Below are 26,661 nucleotides of genomic sequence, written 5' to 3' on the forward strand. Positions count from 1 at the left end.
TAATTATTTTATTATTTGGTAAATTTGATCAAAGTTTGGGAACAAAAGATACAGTATCAAATGTTACTTCTAAAAATTCTATTGCTTTGCCCGGTAATATAAATATTTTAACCTTTTAGTTATAAACTATTATAAACATTTCCCTTTTTGCTTTATAACAGATGGTGGATTTCAAAATAATATCATGCGTGATATGGCATTTTTAAAAATGGAATTACGACAAATTCAAAATAACCAAACGGTTATGTTTGAATTTGTTTGAACACTCGAATCAATGATAATCCACTTACAAGGCAATAATACTTATACTAATAATAAAAATAGTTTGACTCAAAACGATTTTCATGATTGTCCATTACTATTAGATAATATTATTGATTTAAACACCGTAGAAGATAAAATTGCTGGCGATCATCAATTTAAATCACTTTTGGTAATTATTATTGCAGTTTTTATGTTAAAATTAATTGACTAAATATGTGTTGAATGTATTTATATTTTATATTTAAGGTTAACAAGTTTTCATATATTGGTGGAAAACATGTAAAAGCTATGGTTAAAAGACTTATGTCAAAATTGTTTACTGACAATCTTTTATCTGATTATTCTTATACTGGTAAAAAGGGTAAAAAACCATTCTCAACACTTTTCATCTGTTCAGTTATATTTGGTAGGTATCAACTATAACATATTATAATTATATTTTTAGCAGTGACAGTGAAAATATATAATTTTCATTTGTTTCTAATTTAATATTATTTATAGTTAATATTTTAATTTAGCATGTTGTAGTAAACCGACATAGTCACTTTACTAGCACATAATCGTTTTACTATTTATGATAGTTAAACACATAGTACAATAATTTATTGGCTAGTTATTTACGCATGTAGAAATATGGAATAGGTGAACCAGTTTTCAATTCTACGAAATTATTAGTAAACCAATTATCCGTGCAAAATAATAGTACAACAATAATAGTAAATCACGATTTTGACAAGTTACTATCCCAATATAATTTCGGCTTCCTTGATCCACTTCCATTCTTTACCGTGCAATCGTCTAGCGGAGATTTGGTATATATACAGGTCTCTACACGCTGTACGACTAGAATTAGTCTACTATCCCAGATCACCGGACTTAGCTTAATCGTTGGGCCGCGCCCTAACATCGCCGCTTGTACACTAAGTCTAGATCCCAGTCCTAAATTAACTATTTCTCGGGCAGAGTCATTTATACTCTGTCCTCAAATTTATTTAATATTGTTAAACATTAAGTTACAATTATATTTTTCTTAACATAATAAACTATACATTATACTTACTCAAATTGTTGTGTTCTACTCATTACTTATCCGAACTCCATCTACTGACGTACGACCGACAAGCGTTCCAGAGAATATTTATGTATAATTGTGTGACGAGTGCAGAGCCTACCGCACTTGGGGTCACTGCCAGTTCACTACAATGTTTATTATTATTGTATATGTTTTTTTAGGAGCCCCTCTTCGTATTGTCAGTTTAATACATTATTACAATTTTTATCATTTTTTAAGTTTTCTCCGTATTATTAATTAGCCTAAGTAATTATTAAATGTGTGTTGTTTCTGTCTTGCAGCTATACAACATGGACAATTTTATATTCACAATAATGAGCTTTACTTAGTTATTTTTAAAATGATAGTAAACTGAATTAAATATATAATAGTGTGTTACACATGGTATCTTTGAAGCTTTTATTGATATTTTAATTGCAAAGCAAATTATAAGCATTTTAAACATTTTTAGAAATTTTAAAATGATCATAACTTGCTTCATTATTAAAAAATCAATTTAAAAGCCTCTGATGCCCTATATATATATAGTAATCTTACCTTAAAATGTTAAATATGTCATTCACTCTAATTAAAAAAAAAAAAGCAGTGAAAAGCGTTTTTAAGCGAATGTACAATTTGTTATTCTTTATTGCTTCTAAGACAGAGACAACATATATTATGCAGGTTTGGAGATATCTTAATGTTTGTTATATAATTGTAATTGTTGATCTTGAGTAAACTTTTATATAGAAATCTAATAAAAATAGTAAAATAAATAAGACTATAATAATAAAGTAATATTAATTATATTGTATATATGTATAATACAGTATCATAAATGGAAAGAGACCTTAGAAAACTCTAAATATATTTTTATAAATGATATATAAAGACTACATAATTAATATTTTTCTAATTGTACAGATGCTATTAAAAAACAAGTTAAATTCTCAAATATTCCTAAAAATGAAATTGAAGAAACAATCAACCGTGTATTAGCTCAAGCTCCGTTCAACATCAAAAGACATCAGGACAAAACAACTATTGTACGATCAGTTTGAATAGTTTGATCATATTATTTAAACACATATTTTTAAAATTAATTTTTTGAAATCTTTGGTAATATTTAATTCTTAAATTACTCATTTTAATATATTATACCCTTTATTTCAAAAATTTCAATTCATGTTTATTTATATCAAAGAAAAATGATTAATAAATAGTCATTTTTACTTATAAATATTTCGAAAAAATCAATAATTAGCTTAATACTTAAAAAATACCTGACAGTTGATATTTTTTTTCTTCTCTGAGATATCTATAGGTCTTAGGTGACAAACTTCTAAGGGCCATTATTACAATGTCATGCTAAGGTGTACGCTAACGTAGCGGACACATTTAGCAGCTGCTTTTTAATATTCCATTATTACAATGTACCGTTACGTAAAATGTTACCACTAACTACGAGATAGTGGTCCCTTTATTAGCGGCAAGCTTTACTGTCCGTTGAAGTAGCTAGCGGGAAGAATCCATAGAGTATTATGCACCGGATATTTATATTTTTGCAGGTGTATTGAGAATTTGTTGTGATGTTCTTTTTTATCAATTAGATCTATTCTGTAACTCATTTGCTGCTGTGTTTTCTGCAACTGTGCTGTGATGCTGTGTTCTTTTTATTTTTTTGACAATAAAATAATTAACTTTTGGTTTTGGTGCCTGTTAAAGTAATTAGCGTGAAGAATCTATATATAATATAATATACGTTTTTTTATCAATATACAGAATATTCTGTGATAATACTGTGTACTGTGCATTTATTTAATTGTTCATTGTTCATTTGTTTTATATTTACCTACTCATTTATATAATTTTTAAAATGAATAATTACAATCATTTAATTGATTTTATTGATGAGGTAAATTATATTGGTGAAAGAAGACCTCAAGTGTTCCATGATAGGCCTAATTACTACGACATTTTAACAGAAGATGAATGTATGTATAGATTTCGTCTTTCAAAAAAATGCGTAGTTTATTTATTAAATTTACTCACAGGAAAACTGGAAACAGCAACTGACAGGTAAATATTACTCATACCAGTAACATATTACAATTTCTTGTATTTATGCATCGTTTTTTACAAATTTGTGCCTATACCTACGAATTTTTTTTTTTTTTTTTAGGAATATGGCATTAACTACAATGACTCAGGTTCTGCTTACACTGAGATTTTATGCTTTAGGCACTATGCTTATATCAGTTGCAGATATGTTTGGTGTTAGTATATCTTCTGCAAGCAGAACAATTAAAAATGTTTCCTATGCTATCGCGGGATTGAGTGGATCATTTTTAAACATTCCTGTACATAATATTGTTGAAACAAAAATGAAAATGTTTAAGATTGCTCGATTTCCATTAGTCTTTGGTGCAATCGATTGCACTCATGTGAGAATCAAACCTCCAGGAGGTGAATCTTCAGAAACATTTCGGAATCGTAAAGGGTAAAGAAATATTATGAAATTCGAACTTTTTACGTCTATAAAAAAAATTTTGACTTACGATTTTTGATTTTTTTGTTTAATGTCAATGAGTATAACATATAATAAACTTTGTAAAAAATTTTCAAGAATAAAAGAAATAATACTGTATTTTAGATATTTTTCGTTGAATGTGCAAGCACTCGTAAATTCCGATTTGAAATTTATGGACGTTGTTGCTAGATGGCCTGGATCAGCACATGACAGCAATATTTTCCGAAATTCTAGGCTATATGCAAGGTTGGAATCTGAAGAATTTAATAACATGGCAATTTTAGGAGATAGTGGGTATGCTTTAAAACCATACATGTTAACACCAATTGCAAACCCTGTTGGACGCACAGAAATGCTATACAATGAATCTCAAATCCGAACTAGAAATATTATTGAATGGTGTTTTGGAATCTGGAAAAGAAGTTTTCCAGTTTTATCACTTGGTTTGTAGTTTTACATGTGTGATTAAAATTCATTTTTATTCAAAAATTCATTTGATTTTAGGAATACGATTACAATTAAAAACTGCTCAGGCAATTATTATTGCAACAGCAATCCTACATAATATTTGCCGAGATATGAAAGGAGAGTTGCCAGGGGATGATTTTCAATTCTTGGATCAACTTCATGAAGCTGAAGATATGACTGAAACGGAGAATCATTTTGGTGAAAATGATGAAGACTCTAGGACTAGAGATTCCCTTCTCAATAATTACTTTGCGAGGTGATAATTGGATGAATATTATTCAGTATTCTGAATAGTGTAATATTTATTATGATTTATGAAGTTAAATCATATATAAAACATTTAAAATAATAATAATAATAATCATTTTTACATGTTATTTGTTTTAGATTATAATTTGAAAAGAAAAAACAGAAAAAAGAAATTATTATTTTCAATCAAAATATGACTTATTACCTATAGAGTATAGATATTATATCAATGTATTTATTTTTTTATTTTTTTTAAATATTAAATCCTGAATAATAATAATAAAAAGGAACAAATAAAATTATTAAATTACAATTTTAAATTTATATTTCCCAATGCCTTTTTTTTATTTCGACTTCCAACTTTAATGCCTCTACACGAAGTTCATGTTCAACTTTTTCCCAATCAAAGCGTATCATCGTTCTTTCCTTTTCAACTTCAATCATTTCCAATTGTTTTTCATAGACCTCAGTCTTTTTCTTTACAGTATCATCATACAGTCGCATTGTTTTTCGCTTCAAAGATTTTTCTTTAGTAAATTTATTTTGTTTGTTGGTTGTAACTAATATTTTTTCAGAAATTGGCTGACGTAAAGTAGCTGGTGTCCAATTATCCCAGTTTGTTTCATCTTCATGACTAGTTGATGGTTGAAGTAGTGGTAAATCATTTTTCTCTAGTTTTTCTTTCGTATCCAACTATAAATTACAATATATAAAAAAAATAATATATTATATAGGTATTTATATTTTAATTAATAAATTAAATTAAATTAAATAATATAATAATTTATATATATAATTATTTATATTATTTATTATTATTATATTATATATATTATTTTTATAATTTATTATTTAAATAAATTAAATTTGTTAAAAATTGACTATGGTGCATTGAGAAAAACTAACAAGTACCAGATTTTAATGACATGGTTATAATAATAATAAATTAACAATAATATTCAATAAAGAAAAATTTTAACATGCATAAATTACCTTTATTAAAATTTATCATTATATTATTTTTATTTTTACTGAACTAGCTACTTTTAAGTCAAATAAAGTAATATAATATATTACTTTTGTGTATAAGTAATGAAGAAGTAATCTAATTACTTTTTTTCATTTTGTAACTAGTAACATAATTTTACCCAACACTGTATTTATATGAAGGAACTTACATTGGTCATTTTACTGTTGTCAAGGACATCAACTGGGTTTTCAATTTCAATTTCCATATTTGTAATATCTAAATTTAAGTCTAAATTGTCCCGACTGTTATGTTCATGTTCTAATAATATATATAAACACAGTTTCAATAATTTAATATATATATAAGTATTTTATTACTTATATATATTAGTATTATATTATGCTATATATATGTAATATGTAAACACTATACATATATTTTTTGAAAAAAGAACAAAAAACTGATCCAAAATTATTATTTAAAAATTGTCTATTAAAATAACAAAGTTGGTTATATTGATTAAAATAATATATTATTATTAATTTTAGCAATGACATAAAGCTATAAGAAATAATAAGCATAAGAAAATTAAAAATCCAATAATTTGTTGTAATTTAAACTAAAAAACTTAAAAAACTACCAAAAAAACTAAAAAACTTACCAATGATTCTGTCAGAATCAAAATTATTATCAAGTCCGACTGCTGAAATACCTAGTAATTCTACTATATTTTTAAAATAATCAATATTTTTAAATATTTGACAGAACCACCTCCAGTTTTATAAATTTCCTTTCTTTGGTCAGATAACCTCTGTTTAACTTCTCTTTTTTTTTCTCTCATTTATATCTTAAACTTTTTGATCCTCTTTGAATACCTATATTACATTATTTTAATTATTTAAAAAAAAAAAAGAATTAAATTAGTAAATTATTATTATTATTATTATTAAATTAGTTACAAAATAATATGTAATTCATGCATTAAATGATTGGTTAGTTGATCCAATAATTTGATTATAAAATTACAGCATAATGAAATAAGCTCAAAACTAATATTTAAAAATATAGAAAATCAAATCATAAACAAACGACCAAAATTTCTACTAGTCGAAAAATATTAATTATATCAACTATACTATACAAATATAGCAAAATACTGGTCGTTTGATTGCATTTAAACAGAAAAATAAAAAAATTGAGAATAGGGTGAAATTTAAAAGTAATAACAAGCACTAGTAAAATCAGTAGCTGGAAAATGAAAGAATAATTTTTAATAAATAAAACTTATAAGTTATAAGTATATAATAATATTATCTATATCATGCACAATAGATATGCTAGTTAAATACTTTATATGTGAGCTACCTAAATTATAAAATAGATAGTTCTATTGTTATAATTTATTTATGTATGATTTAAATAAATAATGTAGCGTGCTCATACTCAAAAGAAGCCTAGTAATAATTTTATAAAGAAAGCATAGATTATCTAGAATTATTAATATTTTATTTTTCAATTTAATACTTTCCTAATTAAATATGTAGTCCACAGATAATAAGGAACAAATCTAGTTTAGGGGCCAAGCGATTTTTTCAATTTTTAAGAACGATGGTGCAATCAGAATTTGTCGCTCTCATTTAGTTTCGGAGTTATGGCCTTCCAAAGTTTTCGATTTTACGTTTATACGCATGCGCGCAACATTACTATAATGATGCGCGGAGGACCATTTTTGTTATTTTTTTGTACTTACGTATACGTTATATTACGTTATAAACACTTAATAATTTTTATCTTATCTTACGTATTTTTCAAATTATAATTAATATTATATATAATAAATAATATGTAATATATAAATAATTTCCATATTATTATTATTTCTATTAACCTATTATGGTGATATCTTATCTTACGTATTTTTCAAATTATAATTAATATTATATATAATAAATAAATAATTTCCATATTATTATTATTTCTATTAACCTATTATGGTGATATGGCAATTCCAAAAAAAACCAAAAAAAACCAAAAAACCATTTTTAAAACATCTTTTTATTTACATAAGTTTATTATTATTCAGAGTTTTCTTCTGTATCATCGTCAGAATTAGACTCATCGGAATTATTTTCCAACAATAGAGCATTAACGGGATCATATAATTTCCCTGCTATTTTAAAAAATTCAGGTAGAGGGTCTACATTAAGTGATTTACAATGCTTAATGAACATAAACTTCGCTAAGTATCCCGTAAAAAATTTTTTTTTCCTACAATACTGCGAAAGAAATGCCTTTGCGTGTCTCCACATCCCCTCTACGTTATTGGTGTGTGCGCCATTGTCAGGGTTTTTAAATTGAATGGAATGGTTCACGGTTAAATGCTGAAAACCTTCTTCCTCCAAACAGTCGTAAGCCTATTATTTAAAAATATATGTTGAATGAGCAACCAAAATAAAATAGAAAAAATTCCATATACGTGGTAAAATAAATTTAAGGTTTTATTTACTTTCCAACAATCAGAGATGATAGTGGTCCCGGGTTCAATCCATTCCTTTATAATATTTAATAATGTTTCCTTGTCTCGTTTTTCAACAGGAATCAAAAAGCAACGGCCACTATCTCTTTCGACTCCTCCAAAAACCCATTGGCCTTCTACTCTATGGCCACAGTGGTATTTCCTCCTTCCAAATTTGGATTCGTCGATTTCCACTATTTTATTGACCCCTCCTACACAAACCATTAGCAAAAGAAAATTGCCAATTTATGAAATTTTCAATTTATGCCATATTAATTATAATATTTATTTACCAATTACACCATGATGTGTAATCATAGCAGAAATAGTCACCTCCCTATGAAAAGAGGACCAGTCAACAGCCGTTTGCTGAGCGATTTTAATCTGCTTCACAATAAACCGAAGTGACACATTCTCCAACCATAAATATGAAAACGTAACAACTTGATATAAAGATAAATGCGAATTATGGAAAAACGTGTTTTTCCGTAACGACAGTCTTGTATTACAATTCACTTTTTTTTTTTTTTTTATCAACGTACGATTTTCGACATCGCCACTGAAACCCATCCGTTGCTTCCAAATTGGCACATAATATTAAATTATGTCCCTGGTCGCACTTCAATGAATTGTCAGTTGCAATCAAGTTCCATGACTGTAATTTTTGAATCACAGTTTGTGAAACTGGTCCATTAGTTTTGTATTCAAACAACTCAAAAATATCAATAAAATTAAGAGCAGACATTCTGTAAGCTTTACATCTACAGTATAACGTGACTTTAATGACAGTTATGACAAGTTTATACGAAAATAATTGTTATACATTTATTGACCTAACTTTTATCTTCCTATATGTTATAAACAATAATTTTTATCTTATCTTACGTATTTTTCATATTATAATTAATATTATATATAATAAATAATATGTAATATATAAATAATTTCCATATTATTATTATTTCTATTAACCTATTATGGCGATATGGCAATTCAAAAATGCAGTGATTACGAGTGTATCGGCACTCGTCGCTACGCTCCTCGGCGCCGTCGCTACGCTCCGCACAAATCGAAAATATCCCCCGACTTGCTATGCAACACCACCTCAAGTAGGTCACAGGGTACATACTACATAACTAAATAAGTTTCAAAAAACAAAAGGTGTACCGTATACGTAAGTACAAAAAAATAACAAAAATGGTCCTCCGCTCATCATTATAGTAATGTTGCGCGCATGCGTATAAACGTAAAATCGAAAACTTTGGAAGGCCATAACTCCGAAACTAAATGAGAGCGACAAATTCTGATTGCACCATCGTTCTTAAAAATTGAAAAAATCGCTTGTCTCCTAAACTAGATTTATGCCGATAATAATTATTGAATGCTAATTATTATTATAATTATTAAGACCGTCACAACATCTTGTTCAACACGATAAACGATTATCACTTAAAAAATATAAAGTTTTCCTTATCACATAACAGCTGATTTCATTATTAACCAATGAAAAAAATTATACTGTTTAAAATGATATAACTGATAGTACAAGCGGTAACATTGTAATAATGGTCTGTATTAAACTTGCCGCTAAAGTACCCGCTACGCTAAACTACACGCTAGCTTATCTGGCAGCTAGATAATATTATCACAGAATAAATTATTATTAGTGATAATTTATTCTGTGATATTATTGGCTATATCATTTTCTGTCCACTTGTATACTTTTTTGTTGAGATATAAAAGTAATTTTATTTGTGTTTCGGTAAAAATTCCTGACAACACTTTATTAAATTCAATTTCATGTGTTTCTTTTGATTTATTATTTGGTATGGAATTAATAATCTCTTTCTGTAATTTAATGGTATTTTGTAACTCTAAATTTAGTTCTTTTTCTTTTTTTAATTTTAAATGTAGATCCAATAAATGTTGTTTAAGGCTGTTAAAATAAAAAATAAAAATAAATAGAATTGAATTATACATTAATAATTATTTGTATTTTTTTCATACTTCTCAACTTCATTCAAGTCATCACCACATTGTGTACTAACATCAGCTCTTTCCACTGGAAGTCTAGAATACACTATACCTATTTCACACTGAATACCAACATCTTGTGTTTCACTTAATAATTGTACTCCCAAATCAGGTAGATCATTTAAACAATTATTTTTATTATTTGAAGTAAATGGATCAATTTTTTCTTTAGGTGCTGTAGAATTTTGAAAACTAGATTGGAATAAACTATCATGTGTGGAGTGTGGTGTATGTGTATTTACAGGCTTACATTTAATTGTTGGTTTTTGAATTCTGGGCTGGAATAAAATGATTTAGAAAAGATTTAATTGATTTTTTTTATGTTGAAAAATAATAACCAACCAAATTTTTTGATGGTACAGCATTGGGTTTAAGTTTTCGTTGATATTTAGGAGAATACTCTAACATTCTTTGGATCAATGGTTTTTCATAATCAGATGAATCAAAATGTAATGAGCATACTCGTGCTATAGCGTTTACATACATTTTAGGTAAATTAAAATAATTATATACTTAAAAACCAAATTAATCTATAGTTATTAATTACTGTGTAACCATCATTGATTTTAAAATAAACAGATAAGCCATAGTATAGGAGTTTTCGGTGACCAAAATATTGTTTATTTTAGTTGTCGGTAGATGTCGTTAGCCGTTTGATGTCGTACTAGTATTCAATTATATTTTTATATTTTCTGTGAAATCAGAATCTATTTTTATAATTTATTATTTATTGACTGGCGTCGCGTCACGCGTCGTAACACTCGTATTATTGAGTGTTATTTTTGATTTCTAAATTAATTAGTCAGATAATTAATACGATAAAAAATTTAAAAAAACTTAAAATACATGATAAGTGTTTTAACTGTAAACCCTTTCAGTGAGCTGTATTTCTGGAATTAAAAACCATGTTTTGTATTAAAAAAATAATAAGTAGGAATTAGGATCGAATTCAAAAAATAAATAAACAGTTAAACATAAGATCATTGTTTTATAATATTATATGAAAATTATAATACAATTCAAATTAATAATAAAAAACAAATATAAATGAATATATTTAATATACCTTTGTACAAATATTGTAATGAAAAATTATAAATAAAAAAATTGCTTAAAGCTAAATATTTATATATAATTTAAAATCTTTATTTTATTTATTTTGGCTAATTGAGATGTTGTGGAATACGATTGCGTTTTTTTAAATATCTTACAAATTAACAATGTGTCTATAATATATAATTTGTGTTCCACACAAGATTCAAACTCATTTATCCATTTATTTATTAAGACATTATTTTTTATTTTTAATGTTAATTTGAATCGAATTTTTTTTTTGCACTGAATTTTATCAAAATGTTTTCCAAAAATGTCCAATACGCGATTAATTATTTTATTAAAATCAATTGATGGTGCTTTAAGCGCGATATCATTTTGATAAGAAGAATAATTTTTTTGTATTAAAAGTAGTTGGTGTTTATCATTTAAATTGTTATTGGTTTGTAAATTATTTTGACAATGGTGACAATTAAATTTTTTATAACATTTGTATATAAGATATCCTGCAAAATAAGTTACTGAACAATCTTCTAGGGTGATCGGGATGTCTGTTTGAATTTCATCTATGAGCTTTAATTTATTAACAGCAGATGAACTCGAAGAAATACTTGATTCATCGTCAGAATATGTTCCTATAGTTTCTATGTTAGTCGTAGATATTTTATCTACGTCGATAGATATAAAATCATTTGTGTCATCTTGTATCGGTTCACAGTTAGTTGCTGTCGAAGTACCTGCACAAGGAAAACACACAGCTACTTCTAATAGAAGTCCTTATTGTCCTTGAAGTTGGATTTTTATTATAGACCCCTTTTTGCCGAAAAATACTAAATAAATTTTCAAGCATATCTTGGCTAAGTCGATTTGTAATTAAAAAAAATGTCATTACATTTTTCTTCTTCGAAAAATTGTAAAATAGCGTTTATAGTTTGTGTAAATCCTTTAAAGCATGGTGGTTGTGAAATTTTTCCTTTTTTGATTTTTTTCAAGTTTATAAAATATTTTGAAGCATTTATTGAAAAAGTTTTGACAATTCCCGAATGAGTTAGTGCAGAATTATATGGATTATTACTATAAAGTGACCTACTATTTAAACAGTCAAATAAATTGTTTATGAGTTCAATAAAATCTGCGGTATCAATTGAAATTTTACTGAAAAGTTGACCAGTTTCTGCACATGTACGTATAGCTGATGGCATAGAATGGCTTAAGACTTGTGCAGCCAACTTCACACGCATCTTTTGAAAATACGTAGGATGGATATGTGCGTCAGTGATTTTACTAAGAGCATTACTTTTTTTACTTAGTTTATCTAAATCATAAGTATTTTTAATGTCTGTGTATGAAATAATTTGATCGTTCTTTTGAAAACAAGCATCAATGAAATTATTACGAACACTTTTGAGTAAATGGGGAACATCAAATAAAGAATACATTTTATGACCATTTACGAAAAAAAATGGATTAGTTTCATTAACATTTAACAATTTAAAAGCACTTTGATTTGATGTCCCTTGATCACATACTATGAGTTTCGGACATAAGCCAATATCAAATAGTTTGTTTAAAATGTCAACAATCAAATCCTTCAAAATTTCTTTTTTTACGCCAGAATTAGAAAGATAATATGCCACAGGAAATTTTCATTGAGAATATATACCACGAGCTAAAAATTGTAACAATTGTACAATTGTAAATTGTAACAAATGATTATTCATAGGGGCTTGATTTAAAATATGATCTGATAGAGATATAAAAATAGTATTGATGTCTATGGCAGATGTAGCTTTAATTATTAAGTAATTGATTAAATTTGGTATTTTAGATATATTTGATTCATAATGTTTAAATATTTTTTAAGCAATGTTGCATAATATTACTAAATCAGCAGACAGTTGTTTAAGACCACCTCTATTCTTAATAGCTATTAATGATCCTAAATTACTATGATTTTGTTCCAAAACATCTAAACAAGTATCACATACCATGATTCTTTGAACCTTCCTCACTATAAACCCAGAAGTATACTCAACTACATTGGTAATATAAACAGTATCTACAATATTAATGTCGTTAATTAAGTCATTTTCTAAATATGAGTTATCTTCAGCACAAAGCATATCAATGTAAATATTAGTAATAGTATCTTCAGTTTTGGTTTTGTTAGTAGTACTAACAGTTAATATTGTTGTCAAATAAAGTGGTAAACAGTTGGCTCCAAATAACACCATTAATTCAGTGTGGACCAGTAGCCGTTTATAGCTTGATTCAAACTGGGCTGCCGTCGGGTTGTTATTGAACCCTCCTCTTGCTCTTATTGCAGAGAAGAACATTTCAAGGTGGTCTTGAGACAACTTATACGTAAGTAAAAAATCTAAAGTACCAGGTGGTTTAATTATATCATCCAATATATTATGTACACTTTGTAAGCAAATAATGAATTCTAAAAAGCCAGTCTTTCTTTGAGATTTAACCAATAATATTTTTTCTTTATTGTTGCTCTCACATTTAAGTGATTGTAAATATTGTATAGAATCTTTTATAAATAATTAAATTTTACCTTCATCAGGGCTTTTTAGTGGTTTTTGATATTAAGATTTGCTTAAAAAATTCCGTGTATTTAAAAAATCAAAAATGTTGTTTATAGTTTTACAAAATGTTATTGTTGTTTCAGAATTATTAAACTGTTTTAAATTCAATGTGGTTGAACAAAATGCCAAAGCATTTGCCACATTCATGCTAAATGCTTGGGCAGCCAATCGTACTTTCATCTTCTCCTTATTATAACTGATGTGTCTAGAACAAATTTTAGTTCCTGCATGTAAGCCAATTCTATCTTGATAACTCACAAGCTCTTTAAAGTATTTCCATTGTATGGCTTTGTCATTTCCGTCATATATTGTTTTCCAATCACCCAAAGTATTCCTGCATAATTTGAGCATATGTGCTGCATCAAGTAGTATATGAAGTATGAACTTTTTCTTTAGTTTCAGGATGTTGGAAGAAAGTAATCAAGTTAGAAAATGATAAATTTGCACCAAGGCATCTAGCCATTGAAAAATTAGAGGAAGTACCATCAAAAGTTAAAGTCTTGACTATAACACCAGCTTCATGAACATTAGATAAGCAAATATTAACTAAATTTGATTTTTCTCGTGATGAAATGCCATTTATCAAAAAGTATACAATCGGAACTTTCCAGCAAGAATTTATTGCTACCAACATGAATACTAGCGCCTTAGTAACCCTAGGAAGACTATCATTCCCATTAGTACCTGTACCACAGTTTACATACCCTTGTAATCTTTGGTTATTGTAAGAAATATTTTCTTTTATATGCATTTCGTCCATTAACAATCCACAAATTAATTGTTTACCATTTTGTTTCATTTCTTTGGGTTTCAAACGAATAGCATTCAGAGATTCTTGAGTAAAACCAGGTTCACCATTAATAGAAGTATACCATTTACGTATTGTACTTGTATGAGGAAGAGCTTTGTTGAATGTATTTCATACATAGTTATACGCAGAAGGAGAGAAAAAATGGAGAGTTAATGCAAAACTGCTCAAATCTGGAGAATATTGATGTGTATCATGATGTAATTGTCGTCTAATCCAGCGGTCGCCAACCTTTTGGACTTTGCGGACCTCTAAAACCATATTCTAAATTCTACGGACCACATATAGTTTAAAATAGTTTTTTACATAAATACCGTTCCACTACTTGACGCGGACCTGGTGCTGTCCCGGCGTCAAGGAGTGTGAGGATGAGCGGTGATGCAACAAAAAAATTGAACACTGGTTGTCGGCGGTATGAGTTTGTTTATTTTGGGGGAGAATGAATTCAACGGTTTCGAAAAATAGAACAAAACAAAACAATACCACGCAGGGTAACAAAAACAAAAAAAACAATAGTGACAGTGTGGTTGTCAGAGTCACAAAAAAAAAAAACAGTGGCGAACCGGGGTGTGTGTGTTAAGACGCGTATCACAAAACTAGCTATTCTGGGTCCGGTTCGCGGTGTCGGCGGTTCGATCGGTCCGCGCGCTGTTATCGCGCATCGGTGTCGTCCGTTGTTACCTGGTGGTTGGTAAGAGAAGTAATTGGCGGCTTTCCGCGTAAATGCCGTTTGGATTCAAATAGCTGTTACGCGGGACCACGTCATACTCCCTAGTGGCTAACTAGTTCAACAAGGGCCCTGGTGTCACTTTTATTGAAGGGCCCCTAATTTAAGTTTTTAACGCTTATTGTTGTGAACAAATTGAGGTATGGATAAATTGATGATTAGAAAAATGAGGCAATATTAACAATTTTCTAGGATTTTGTAAATACAGTTAGGAAAACCCGATAATTATGGATAAAAATGATAAAAATTTAAAATTCCATGCAAATTTTTGTAACTCATCCTAAGCAAAGTCTCATTAAATCTTTCAATAGATTTACCAACAACATGCAAACAGTAAACATAATAATATATTCATAAAAACAAATAAAAATATTAATACTTATAATACTACAACAGTCATTTAGTAATGCTATGTATTTTAAATATGTATAATGTATGCACATAATTTAAATAATTAAGTAATATATTTATAAATTAAACTAAATTATATGTCTTTGGTAGTATTAAATATTTTTCTTTACTTGAGAAAGTTCTTTTTTCTGGTTTTGGTTTTGGTTTTGGTTTCGGCAAATGTAGAAATCATTTTTTCCAAGTCCAAATTATTAGCTACATCTTTTTCTATATTTAAAATAGCAATATTAGAAAGGCGATCCTGACCCATACTATTCCTCAAATAGTTTTTGATTAATTTTAATTTTGAGAACGACCTTTCCGCCGTTGCTACTGTCACTGGCAATGAAATATAAATTATACATGCTGTTATAACATCACAGTATGTTGTACAGAAATCATTTTTAATTATAAACAAAGCAAGGTCCTTAATTGTTTGAATTGTTGTGTTTAATAATCCTCTTAAACACAATAATTGTCTGGTAAAGTCTGGAGAAATGTCATCATTATATAAATAAAAAAAGTCCATCGAAGCTTTAGCGATTTCATTTTCATTCAATTTAATCAAAATTGTAGGAAATAAAAAATTAAAATTCTCTGTTACTTGTTGTAGTCCTTGAAACCTTGAGTTTAATTGGAATAGTACTGTATCAATTACAGGTAGAAAAATTTTAATCCGGAAATTTTCATTGGTTACATTTAAACGACGATCACCATCAACTTCATCAAAGTATTTTGATGCAAACATATTTCTTTTCATATGAAAATTAAGAGAAATTCCCCATCTAGAGCATAAATCTTTACATTCCAGTAATATATTTCCATAATTATCTCTTAAATTTTCTATAACTGTTTTAGCTTCTTTTAAATTTTGACATGCATTTTGCAAATTTGTATTCGGATTCTGAAGTGATTTGGATACCCCATCTAGTGCTCTCAATACCTTTTCCCAAACACATAAAATAAGGACAAATTCTATGGATTCTAGTTTTTTTTTTAAAGACGTACTAGATGCTTTTTCATCTTTTTTAGTACTGGTTAAAGATATATTAGTTAATGCTTTCAAGACATCTATAAACCTCAACTTCAATGCATTAATAGACTCATGTCGTGATTCCCATCGGGTTGGGCACACTCTTTTTAAAACTTTTAGTTTAACCTTTCTGTATTCATCATTACCAAATGCTAAACAAGCCCACCTTGGAGCACTGACACTAAAGAAATTGAAAACCGCTTGAATGGTTTCAAAAAATGATACTACTTTTTGAGAAATTTTAGCTGCATCTGATATGACTAAATTCAAATTGTGGGCACAACAGTGAATGTAAGATGCAGTAGGTACTTTGTCTTTTATTCGTTTTTGGACTCCAGAGTATATGCCACTCATGACAGAAGCCCCATCATACCCCTGCCCTCTGCATTTATTGATATCTATATTTAACTTTAATAATATATCAGTGATTAATTCTTCATAATCTTGTGCTCCGTGTTTTTCAATGACGAAGAATCCCAAAAATGATTCTTTAACACTTATATTTAATTCATTATGATTTATTACCACATACCTTATAACTATACTGACTTGATCAAGTTTGGTAATATCTTGCGTCGAATCCATAATAATAGAGAAACATTGTGAATGTCTTATTTCTTCACACAGAAAGTTTTGAGTACTTGTGGCGAGAAGTTCAATTAATTCATTTTGAATCTTCCAACTAAAATATTTTATTTTTTTTTGTTCATCTTTCAAAAGTTCATTCATGGTAGGATCATAATCAGCCAACAATCTCACTGAGCGCATAAAGTTACCTGAAAAACATCAAAATAAATTAATATAGTATAAGTAACTTATAAGTCTGATATCAAATGTGTAATTATTTTGTATTGTACCTTCTCCATCAAGTTGTTCTGGATTATATTTATTTTTATGTTCATGACCTCTTAATGCAGTATTGCCAGAAGTAAGATATAGAATTATTTTTATAATTCTATGCAACACATTTCTCCAGAATGTAGCTTCTTCTGAATATTGGCGTTCAGTGACTTTATCAATTGTTGCATTTTTAACCCATAAAACACGTATTTTACAGGCATCAATGTGCTGCATTGACATTTCATGTTTGTCAATTTTAATAGATAAATGTTGCCAGTCATCCACTCCATTAATCCAGACATTGTTGAAAAATGAATAGAGGCGATTAGCAAATAACCAACAAGTTTCACAATAAACTGAGTCTAAACCAACAGAATAACACAGCCAGAATCTTGGCACTTGTATACCAGACTTCAGTGTTTTGTTGTAATAAAATTTTGAAAAATGGAGAGATTTACCATTGTCTTTTGTTGTTATTGGAAAAACAATGTCTGGTCTACAAGGTCCGTATGTTAAAATACATCTTTTAGTATTATTGTCCATAATATTTTCTTTAAAATGAATTCTGTCAGTTGGATATTCATTATGAATATTAAAATTTAAACATAATATGAATACAACAAGAAATTTAGATATGTCATATTCTTACTTAAAATACATAAATACACCTAAAATTCAACATTGACTTAACAAATATATTATTTTAAATAAACAATATTTTTATTTTAAATATAATGTGTATTGGTTAGTTTACCTGTAGTGGAATCATGTATATTATTGATTTGAAGTTCTGACGACAGGAATAATCCACCATGATCATTTGATTTAGATACACTCAATTCTGTTTCTTTATTTTCTTGAGTTACCAATACATACATATTACATTATTAACATTATACAAAACAAGTATATTTATTATTTATATTTATGTATTTTTTAAATACAATGTTTTTTGATTAGTTTACCTGTAGTCGAATCATGTATATTATTGATTTGAAGCTCCGATGACAGGAATAATCCAACATGATCATTTGATTTTGATACACTGAATTCTGAATCTTGATTTTCTGGATTTACATCTTTAGGATAAACAAACAGATATATTTAATTGTAATAGGTAAACCGTACATAATGTTTAATCTATGTTAACATTTTTTTAATTTAATTGTCATTAAATAATATTTTTTTAGTTCAGTAACAAAATTTTATAATTATTTATTACCTACCTATTTAATTAATTTTTGATACATTTTAATTTCACTTTCTACATTGACTAGAATAAAATTTATGATTTAAATACCATTAGTGATATTATGCAACATATTATCATAAACTTAATTTTAACCACATATCAACCATTATAATGTTATTAATGTTATTATATACAATATCATAATTAATACAATATAATATAATATTATATTATATACACCATAAGTTATTTAGGTATTTTTTAATATTATCGCTATAATAATTATACTATTTCCACTTACCTATTTCAGAGACATCAGCTGGGATTGACGAAAAAAAGTTTTTAATTTTAGGTAGTTTTGACATCTGTTCTTGAATTTCTTTTCTTTTTTTTCTTTTTTGAAATCCACTTAAACATCTTTTATTATCAGACATTTTATTATAAATTGACTCGTTTTCTTGACTTTCGTGTACTAATCGTCGATAGTTTAATAACAACAAAACACTTTCAACGACAATATTCTGATGACCTATGTGGCTATGTGTAGTGACTGCGTGTCTGTACTCTGCGTTTGCCGTATACTGCGTTGCGCTACAGTAATTTTAGTCTGTTTTCGGCAATAATCACCATATTTTTCCATTTTATTTTTAGCCGATACGAATACATGCATAAATATATATAGGTAGTACAAATAATAACATAAATGATATACAGACACATCTATAGTATATACATTACAGTAATACCTACACTGTACGTCTGGACACTAATTTATATTTATAGAATAATATTTCGATAACACTTAAGATATCAATGCTGACAAACCAATTCCAAATAATCGATAATAAATAATAATATACAATATAGTATATACACAGAATAGATGAAATATATACTATATGTATATGTACCTATTCTGTAGTACCTATATACTCATATTTTTCCACATAATATAATATGTTATTTTTAATTTTATACTAGGTACTACAATGACGTATGTAATGTTATAAATTATAATATTATTAGTACTTAGCTTTGTGAAATTTGATTAATAAATAATAATTAAAATAACATAATTTCGAAATTTGTTATCAAATATAAAACTAACCTATTCTAAGTGTATTGCAGGGGCCTGGGGCCCCTGCAGTCTGTGGGCCCCGGTGATTGACACACCCAACCCTCCCGGTAGTTGCGCCACTGATACTCCCCCCCCAAACCGCCAGGGACGGCGGGTTTCCGGCCGGCAACGGTTGGGTGATAGGTGTGGGCGGCGGTTGTCCGGTGTGGGCACTATTCCGGGGCAGTGGGCACGTATTCCAGCTGATTACAGCGGGCGTGGCCCCGGGTGTTTACTCCGGTTGTGGTGGTGTGGGTCCGTCTAGATAACATCGGATGGCGTTATCATAGACGGCCTCCATGTCCACATCCTCGGAAGGGCCGACGTCCACGTCTGCCAGCAGCTCCGCCTCTTCCTCCGGGGATATTTCCATATCCTCCGGTGGTGTGGAGGTGGGCGCTGGTTGTTCCGAGGTTCTGACTGTTCCGGTAGGCATGTTTACCTCCGGCGTTGTAGCCTCGGCGACTGGTGGGGTCGTTTCCTCCCAGGGCTGTAGACCTGGTGCCGTTGGGATGTTGGTTGATGGCGGCGGGTCGGTGGTGGGTATCGTCTTTTGCAGGCGGAACTGTTGGGACGGCCCCACCCCGGCGGTCCTCTTCGCTGCCTTGAACTCGGCTAGCCGGGCTGCGTTTCGTCGTTGACGGTGGTTTCTGCCTGCCGGTGGTGCCGCTACCGTCGTCGTCGGTATCGCCGTTGTCGCCGTTGTCGTCATCGTCCTCGTCGCTGTTGTTGTCGTTGGAGGAGCTGTTACGATAACTGGTGGCCGTGGTACTGGTGTTGCCATCAAGGGTAGGGGGGTGGTCGGAAATGGTGCGCAGACGGGGGAATCGCGGGCGGTCGCGGCATACCCGCTGGTAGTACGTGCCGTCTCGGGCTCCGGGACCGGTGTGTTTCCACGGATGGCTCGTCCATCACACGGCGGAATGCCGTCGTGCGGTCGTTCCACCCGCGGTTGTAGACGGCCCACAGCACCGGGTCCCGGCGTAGCTGTTCCGGGGGCATCCGTCGCACCCGTTCTGCCGTTGTTGCACGAGAGGTTTCGGCGTTTGCCGTGCGCAGTAACTGCTGACTACGCTCTAAAAATTCTGCGGCTTGGTGAAGGGGGTTGTGCCTCTGGTCCATGGTGCGGTTGACTGCTCGACTGTGTGTGGTGGGTACAAGAAGACATGGTTAATAAAATAATAATATGATAAGTAGATAACCAGTATATATGTATATCTACCACTGTATACGGCAATATATTATATATTATTATTTGTTAGCGGCGGTGTCGGGCAAGGGTTGCTCTGCGGGTGTTGCGCGTTTTAAACATGATACGTGAAGTTTGCGTGGAGGCTGTTGGTCTGTAAGGAACACGCCTTTGCCTACGCGTATTTTTAGTGTTACCGGTCCCCACCACTTGGGTGCGAAGCCGGCGTGAAACTTGGCGTGCGCTCTCGACAGGTGGTGCGCTTTGTAGTACACTTTGTCACCTGTTTTATAGGCCGTGCACGTCTGGTCACCTGTCACAGATGTTGTTTCCAGCACGTGTTTCTCGCGGCTTTCCTTACCCACATTGATCTGTTCGTTCGGGCTGTCCGTTGTCCGAGTCAGTGCCCATTCGCCCGGCCGCTTCATCTCTTTGCCGAGGACGAGTACCGAGGGGGGAATTCCTGTCTGGTCGTTGCGTCGGTTCCTAATCGAAAATAGTATGGGGGTATTTTGGCGTCCCACGTGTTGTGGCCGCCGCCGGCGAGTAGTGCGCGCAAACCTTTTTTTATGTCCTGGTTGCGCCGTTCGACGGGGTTGGCCCTCGGGTGGTATGTCGGGGTTGTCCAGCCCTAGGCTCCCCACCGTTCGATTGCGCTGCGCATCTCGTTCGCTACAAATTGGGGGTCGTTGTCGCTTAGGCACACACGGGGGTATCCGAACCGCGAAAAGAATTCTCGTTTTAGTGTTTCGGTTATCGTCTTTGTAGTGGCGGTTCCGAGTGGGTATGCCTCGGTCCATCTACTAAACATATCCGTGGTGACCAGTAAATATTGTTTTCCCCTGCTCGTGCGCGGGTAGGGGCCCATGAGGTCTATGCTAATTACCTCCCAGGGGTGGAGGGGTGTTCTGGCGGTCATTGGGTCCTCTGCGCGTATGGTTAGTGGTTTGGCGCACGCGCAAATGTGAAGTGCCTTGACGTATAGTCGTACGTCGTTTTTTTGACCTTTCCAGTAAAACCGTTGTTTTATTGCCCTATATGTTTCTTTCCAGCCTGGGTGGTTTGCGAGGACGTGATCGTGGTATGTCCATATCACGTTCTGTGTTTTGGTACGCGCAATGACTATGGGCGTGTGTCCGCGCATCTTTATTCGCAGGAGGCCGTCGGTGACAACATATTTGTTGTTTTTATTCACGGTGCGTCCGGTATCGCGCGTCGTGACGTCCGGCGTCTCGTTCTCCGCTATATCACGCGTGTCGGGGTCGTCGGCCTACCAGGCTGCGAGTGTCGCGTGTGTGATGGTGATCCCGCCGGTGGTGTCTCCCGGGTCCGCGGTGGCGAACAGATTGTCGACCGGCGTACTATTAGCGGTGGTGAGCGGTGTAATTGGTACTCCTACTAGTCGCTCCTCGAGGCGGTCCTCGTCTACGGGGGTTGCGGGACAGCATGTCCGGCGCTTCATTCTGTACGCCGGGCACGTGTATGGTGGTGTAATCCAAGTTAGCCAGTTGTAGTGCCCACCTGGTTAACTTGGAATTCGTTAGGGGTGCTATGGTGTCCGCGTAGTTGTCTACAAATTGGCTGAACCAGTTGCAGACGTCTAAGAACCTCCGTAGGTCCCGTATTTTCGTGGGTGGGGAAAATTGCATGATGCACTCTAGTTTCTCCGGTTGTTTGTCTATCCCGTCGGTATTCACTAGGTGTCCGAGAAATGCGATTTCGGTCGATCCGAAAGTGCATTTTTCGGTGTTGCAAGTTAGCCCGTATCGCTGTAGACGCTCTAGAACTTTGTCTAGGTGACACTGATGTTCGTCCGTGGTGTTTGAAAACACCACTATGTCGTCTAGGTAGACGCGGACGAACTCGTCCAGATATCCCCTCAGAACTTCTTTCATAAGTCGTACAAAGGTCATGGGGCTGTTTTTGAGGCCGAAGGGGAGGACTCGGAACTGGTATAGACCCCGACGTGTCCGGAATGCCGTGTATTTTCGAATGTTTGGGTTAAGTGGTACTTGCCAGTATCCCGACTTAAGGTACAAAATGCTAAAAATTTTCGCACCTCGCATTTGCCGTATTAACGTATTGAAGTCGGGCATCGGGTACGCGTCGGACTCAGTGACGTCATTGAGCCGTCTATAGTCGATGCACAGTCGGTGCGTTCCGTCTTTCTTTTTCGCTAAGACGACGGGTGCCGCCCACGGGGAGGTGCTTTGCTCCACGAGTCACTGTTGCTCCATATCCCGTACCATGGTGTCTATTTCTACCTGTTTCGTGTGCGGATAGGGATATGGTTTTAGCGCTATTGGTGTTTGGTTCTTAAGGAGGATGTCGTGTTCGATTAATCTGGTGCGCCCTACCCTACCGCTGAAAACGTCCCGGTAGCCGAGAACCACTTCGGTTATTTTCGCGCGTGTGAGTGGGTCACCGTGTATTGTTAATCTATCGATATCTGTTGTCGGGCGGGGGGTGGTTGTCCGGCCTTTCCAACACACCGATGTCCTCCTATATGTACCTAAATGTATAGTGCTCGTCGTGTAGTCCCAGGTGACTTCGTTGTCTACGAGGAAGTCGTGTCCTAGGAGCACGTCGCAGTATAATGTGTCCATTATTGCTGCGGTGAAAATGACCGTTAGGTCGCCTAATCTGGCTTCGAATGTGGCGGTACCACTTGTTACTGTGGTGTGTTCGTCCGCCATTCGTACGTGTGTGGGTTGTCCGTGTTGGGGTGTGCCATGTGCGAATGTTCGGGCTTATGTATGATTTCTGTGCCTGTGAGTCGAGTAGTGCTGTTACGAAGCCTGACCTAAATTCGAGTTCGACCTCGGGGGTCGGAATTTTGTCGGGGCGTGTTCGTTTAGCATCATTCGACGACGGGTGTGTGCTGTAGCTGGGTAACTGGTTCTCAACCGCGAAATCGGTGTCCCTGGTGGCGGTGTGTACCGCCATTACCAGGGCGTCCGTTCCGGTTACCTCTGAACTACGCAGGCATTCCGACGGCGCAAGTGAAAATTCCGCAGTAGGGGTCGTTGTGTGTGGCGATGATGACCTACTACTTACCGAATTTTTGTGTGTGTGGGCGGGCGATATATTCAATGACGCCGAGCGTATCGATGTGCGTCTGAAGGTTATATCCCCGTCAGTGTTGCCGAGCATTGTATGTGTGGGTGTGATTGTGTGTGTGTGTGTGTGTGTGTGTGTGTGTGAGGCGGCGGTGTGGACAAATGTCCGCCGACTCATCTGGCGTTTCCCGAAGCCGGTGCGTTTTCGAGACAGTCGCTATTCCAGTGCGGTCCGCCACAGTGCCTGCACGGGTCGCGCGGTAGTAGTCTGCCGGGCGTGTTGTTCCGCGTTCGCGGCTGCCGTGGTGGTTGTGGTGTACGCGACCGTCCGGGTTTTGTGTACAACGCTGCTGATGACGGCGGTGAGGGCGGATCATCCGGTGTATCCATGATTTCCGCTATTAGGCTTAGGTCCGCGAATGTGTTGGGACGTTACAGTAAAATGTGCGTACGGTATTCCTTTCGCGTTAGTCCAACTATCGTATGTACTAGCTGTGGTGCAGCTAGCACCGGTACTTGTCCGTTGTTGATTCGACGTGTTAATTGGTGTTTGCGCGAAATGAAATCCGTTAGCGACTGCGTTGGGGATTGCCGGACGGTCATTACCTCCTCCTGCAGCCGGGACTGAATTGTCATGCTGTTGAATTTTTTTAAAAAATTCCCACGAAATTCGTCCCAGGTGTAGTCCAGTAGCCTGACGGTGTTCCACCAAGTTCCGGCTGCACTTTTTAACTGCGGTTCGATAATGCTCGTCCAGCCCGTCCGTTCTATCTGCGTATTATACAGTGTGGCTTCGGCCCTATGTATGAACCATACCGGGTCCTCGGGTGTCGTTCCGTGGAACTCCGGCAGTGAGTATCTCACTGTGCGTATTTCGTCATACGGTATAAATGACTGTTGTAATACGCAGCTGTGTGGAGTGGCGGCGGTGTGTGGGGTGGACGACGTGTTATCGAAATGGACGTTGCGGTGTACGCGGTGGTTGCCCGCGGACGGTGATTCGCGCGGCGCGGGTCCTCTCGCTCCACAGTCCGTGATGTTTGGTGTGTCGGTGTGTGCATAGTGATGCGCGTTATCTGTGAGCGGGTTGTCCGGCGTGCTCCGGTGTTTCCCAGATAACGTTGTGCGTTGGGGACGAGTCGGTACAGGTGCGTACGGTTGTGCTTCCGGTGTCTGACGTGACATACCCATCTCGAGGCGACGCATTGTCTCCGCTAAGCGACGTTGGTCTTCGGTAAAGCGGGCCATGTAGTCCTCGAGAATGGTTAGCCATGCGTCCAACCCGGCCGTGTGCGGCGCGTTTTGCGCCGTTTCTCGTACCCCTTTTAGTATGCCACGGGCCGATAGTATTAGATCCGTGGCATGTTGTGCGGTGTGTATGGGTGTAGTGTATATGGGTGTGGTATTGGTTATGCTTGTTGGTACGGTTGTCTGTGTCCGACTCCGTGTGCCCGGCGTTGTGCACGGGGTTACTGTCCATCTCGGTCCCGGTTATCCCATCGGTTTCCATGCGGAGAAACCGGACGGAGTTTGCCTGTATCCCCATTCCCGTGAGGTGGTCTACTAACCGGATTCGAGCGCATCTTTTGTGCCTCCTTCCGATAGCCCCCGTTGCCTGCACTCGTACTTTAGTTCCGCTGCGGTCAACTCACTCAAAAATTTTCCTGCCATTACGTCCGGCTGTCCGGTGTTACGTTCGAGTAAGAAAATTTACAAGTGTCAATGTTATCGGCAGAACGGATATCGCATTCTTTCGATTTGTGTTGACCGCGTATCGATGTCTATTTACGTACGAATGTAGGTCACTGGGTCGTTGACCGTTGTTGTTGTGCTAGCCGGGTGATCACAATAACGGGTTTCCGTAATGTATAGTCGCGGCTGTGTGTGTGTGTATTCCTGTCGACTATCGCGATACGGGACGGCGGCGGCGGCACTGTGGGCAGCGGCGGCGATGGTCCGGTTTCGTGGTGGGCTTTTCCCGGGTACTTGTGAGGTGATGCTGGGCGGGTGGTGGTGCTTGCGGTGGTGTTTATGATCGTGTCGCGCACGGTGAGATCGGTGCGTCCGTAAGTCAGGCGGCGCGGCTATCGTTACGTTCTTTGTGGTTATGTTACGTAACGCGGGTTTTTCCGTTATAGCCTGCAAACCACGTTTTTGTCGTGCGTTGCCGGAGAAGGTTTCGCAAGTCGCACAATGGGGAGTTACCGGTGGTAGTTAGGGTAAAGTAATAAATGTTTCACTTACCGTTGATTCCTGTTCGGGGAGCCAATTTTGACGCGGACCTGGTGCTGTCCCGGCGTCAAGGAGTGTGAGGATGAGGGGTGATGCAACAAAAAAATTGAACACTGGTTGTCGGCGGTATGAGTTTGTTTATTTTGGGGGAGAATGAATTCAACGGTTTCGAAAAATAGAACAAAACAAAACAATACCACGCAGGGCAACAAAAACAAAAAAAAACAATAGTGACAGTGTGGTTGTCAGAGTCACAAAAAAAAAAATAGTGGCTAACCGGGGTATGTGTGTTAAGACGCGTATCACAAGACTAACTATTCTGGGTCCGGTTCGCGGTGTCGGCGGT

The 26,661-nt window shown here is 34.4% G+C and overlaps 6 protein-coding genes and 1 long non-coding RNA gene across 8 annotated transcripts; 3 read left to right on the forward strand and 4 right to left on the reverse strand.

The window, feature by feature from the left end:
- The first annotated feature begins 274 nt into the window (after positions 1 to 274).
- Positions 275 to 2,376, forward strand: LOC126549788 (uncharacterized). The gene is made up of 3 exons (XM_050200163.1): positions 275 to 433; positions 511 to 670; positions 2,240 to 2,376. The coding sequence occupies exons 1-3, from the start codon at positions 275 to 277 to the stop codon at positions 2,374 to 2,376; spliced, it is 456 nt and encodes a 151-aa protein (XP_050056120.1).
- A 370-nt stretch (positions 2,377 to 2,746) lies between these two features.
- Positions 2,747 to 4,573, forward strand: LOC114129300 (putative nuclease HARBI1). Its single transcript, XM_050200164.1, has 5 exons — positions 2,747 to 2,758; positions 3,231 to 3,394; positions 3,498 to 3,815; positions 3,969 to 4,288; positions 4,350 to 4,573. The coding sequence occupies exons 1-5, from the start codon at positions 2,747 to 2,749 to the stop codon at positions 4,571 to 4,573; spliced, it is 1,038 nt and encodes a 345-aa protein (XP_050056121.1).
- A 331-nt stretch (positions 4,574 to 4,904) lies between these two features.
- LOC126549789 (uncharacterized) lies at positions 4,905 to 5,797 on the reverse strand (the record flags this gene model as incomplete). The annotated part of the gene is made up of 2 exons (XM_050200165.1): positions 5,741 to 5,797; positions 4,905 to 5,255 (listed from the first exon to the last, which is right to left on the reverse strand). Coding segments are annotated over exons 1-2 (408 nt in total), but the record flags the coding sequence as incomplete, so codon positions are not given.
- A 1,810-nt stretch (positions 5,798 to 7,607) lies between these two features.
- LOC126549790 (uncharacterized) lies at positions 7,608 to 8,617 on the reverse strand. Its single transcript, XM_050200166.1, has 3 exons — positions 8,341 to 8,617; positions 8,039 to 8,259; positions 7,608 to 7,946 (listed from the first exon to the last, which is right to left on the reverse strand). The coding sequence occupies exons 1-3, from the start codon at positions 8,615 to 8,617 to the stop codon at positions 7,608 to 7,610; spliced, it is 837 nt and encodes a 278-aa protein (XP_050056123.1).
- Positions 8,618 to 9,742: 1,125 nt separating this feature from the next.
- LOC126550153 (uncharacterized) lies at positions 9,743 to 10,567 on the reverse strand. The gene is made up of 2 exons (XM_050201167.1): positions 10,424 to 10,567; positions 9,743 to 10,359 (listed from the first exon to the last, which is right to left on the reverse strand). Exons 1-2 carry the CDS (start codon positions 10,565 to 10,567, stop codon positions 10,027 to 10,029), a joined length of 477 nt encoding a protein of 158 aa, XP_050057124.1. The 3' UTR covers positions 9,743 to 10,026.
- Positions 10,568 to 12,861: 2,294 nt separating this feature from the next.
- LOC126550407 (uncharacterized) lies at positions 12,862 to 14,745 on the forward strand. Of its 2 annotated transcripts, none has more exons than XR_007604488.1 (4): positions 12,862 to 13,263; positions 13,339 to 13,498; positions 13,812 to 14,056; positions 14,125 to 14,745. It is a non-coding gene; the product is annotated as an uncharacterized LOC126550407 (long non-coding RNA). The 2 variants fall into 2 exon arrangements; XR_007604487.1 differs by having other exon boundaries at positions 12,862 to 13,177; positions 13,317 to 13,498.
- A 1,035-nt stretch (positions 14,746 to 15,780) lies between these two features.
- LOC114127623 (zinc finger MYM-type protein 1-like) lies at positions 15,781 to 19,152 on the reverse strand. Its single transcript, XM_050200167.1, has 5 exons — positions 19,020 to 19,152; positions 18,492 to 18,605; positions 18,281 to 18,382; positions 17,544 to 18,170; positions 15,781 to 17,462 (listed from the first exon to the last, which is right to left on the reverse strand). Exons 1-5 carry the CDS (start codon positions 19,150 to 19,152, stop codon positions 15,781 to 15,783), a joined length of 2,658 nt encoding a protein of 885 aa, XP_050056124.1.
- Between the last annotated feature and the right edge of the window lie 7,509 nt (positions 19,153 to 26,661).

Source organism: Aphis gossypii, chromosome 2, assembly GCF_020184175.1.
Source record: "Aphis gossypii isolate Hap1 chromosome 2, ASM2018417v2, whole genome shotgun sequence".
In the NCBI taxonomy this organism is placed as follows: domain Eukaryota; kingdom Metazoa; phylum Arthropoda; class Insecta; order Hemiptera; family Aphididae; genus Aphis; species Aphis gossypii.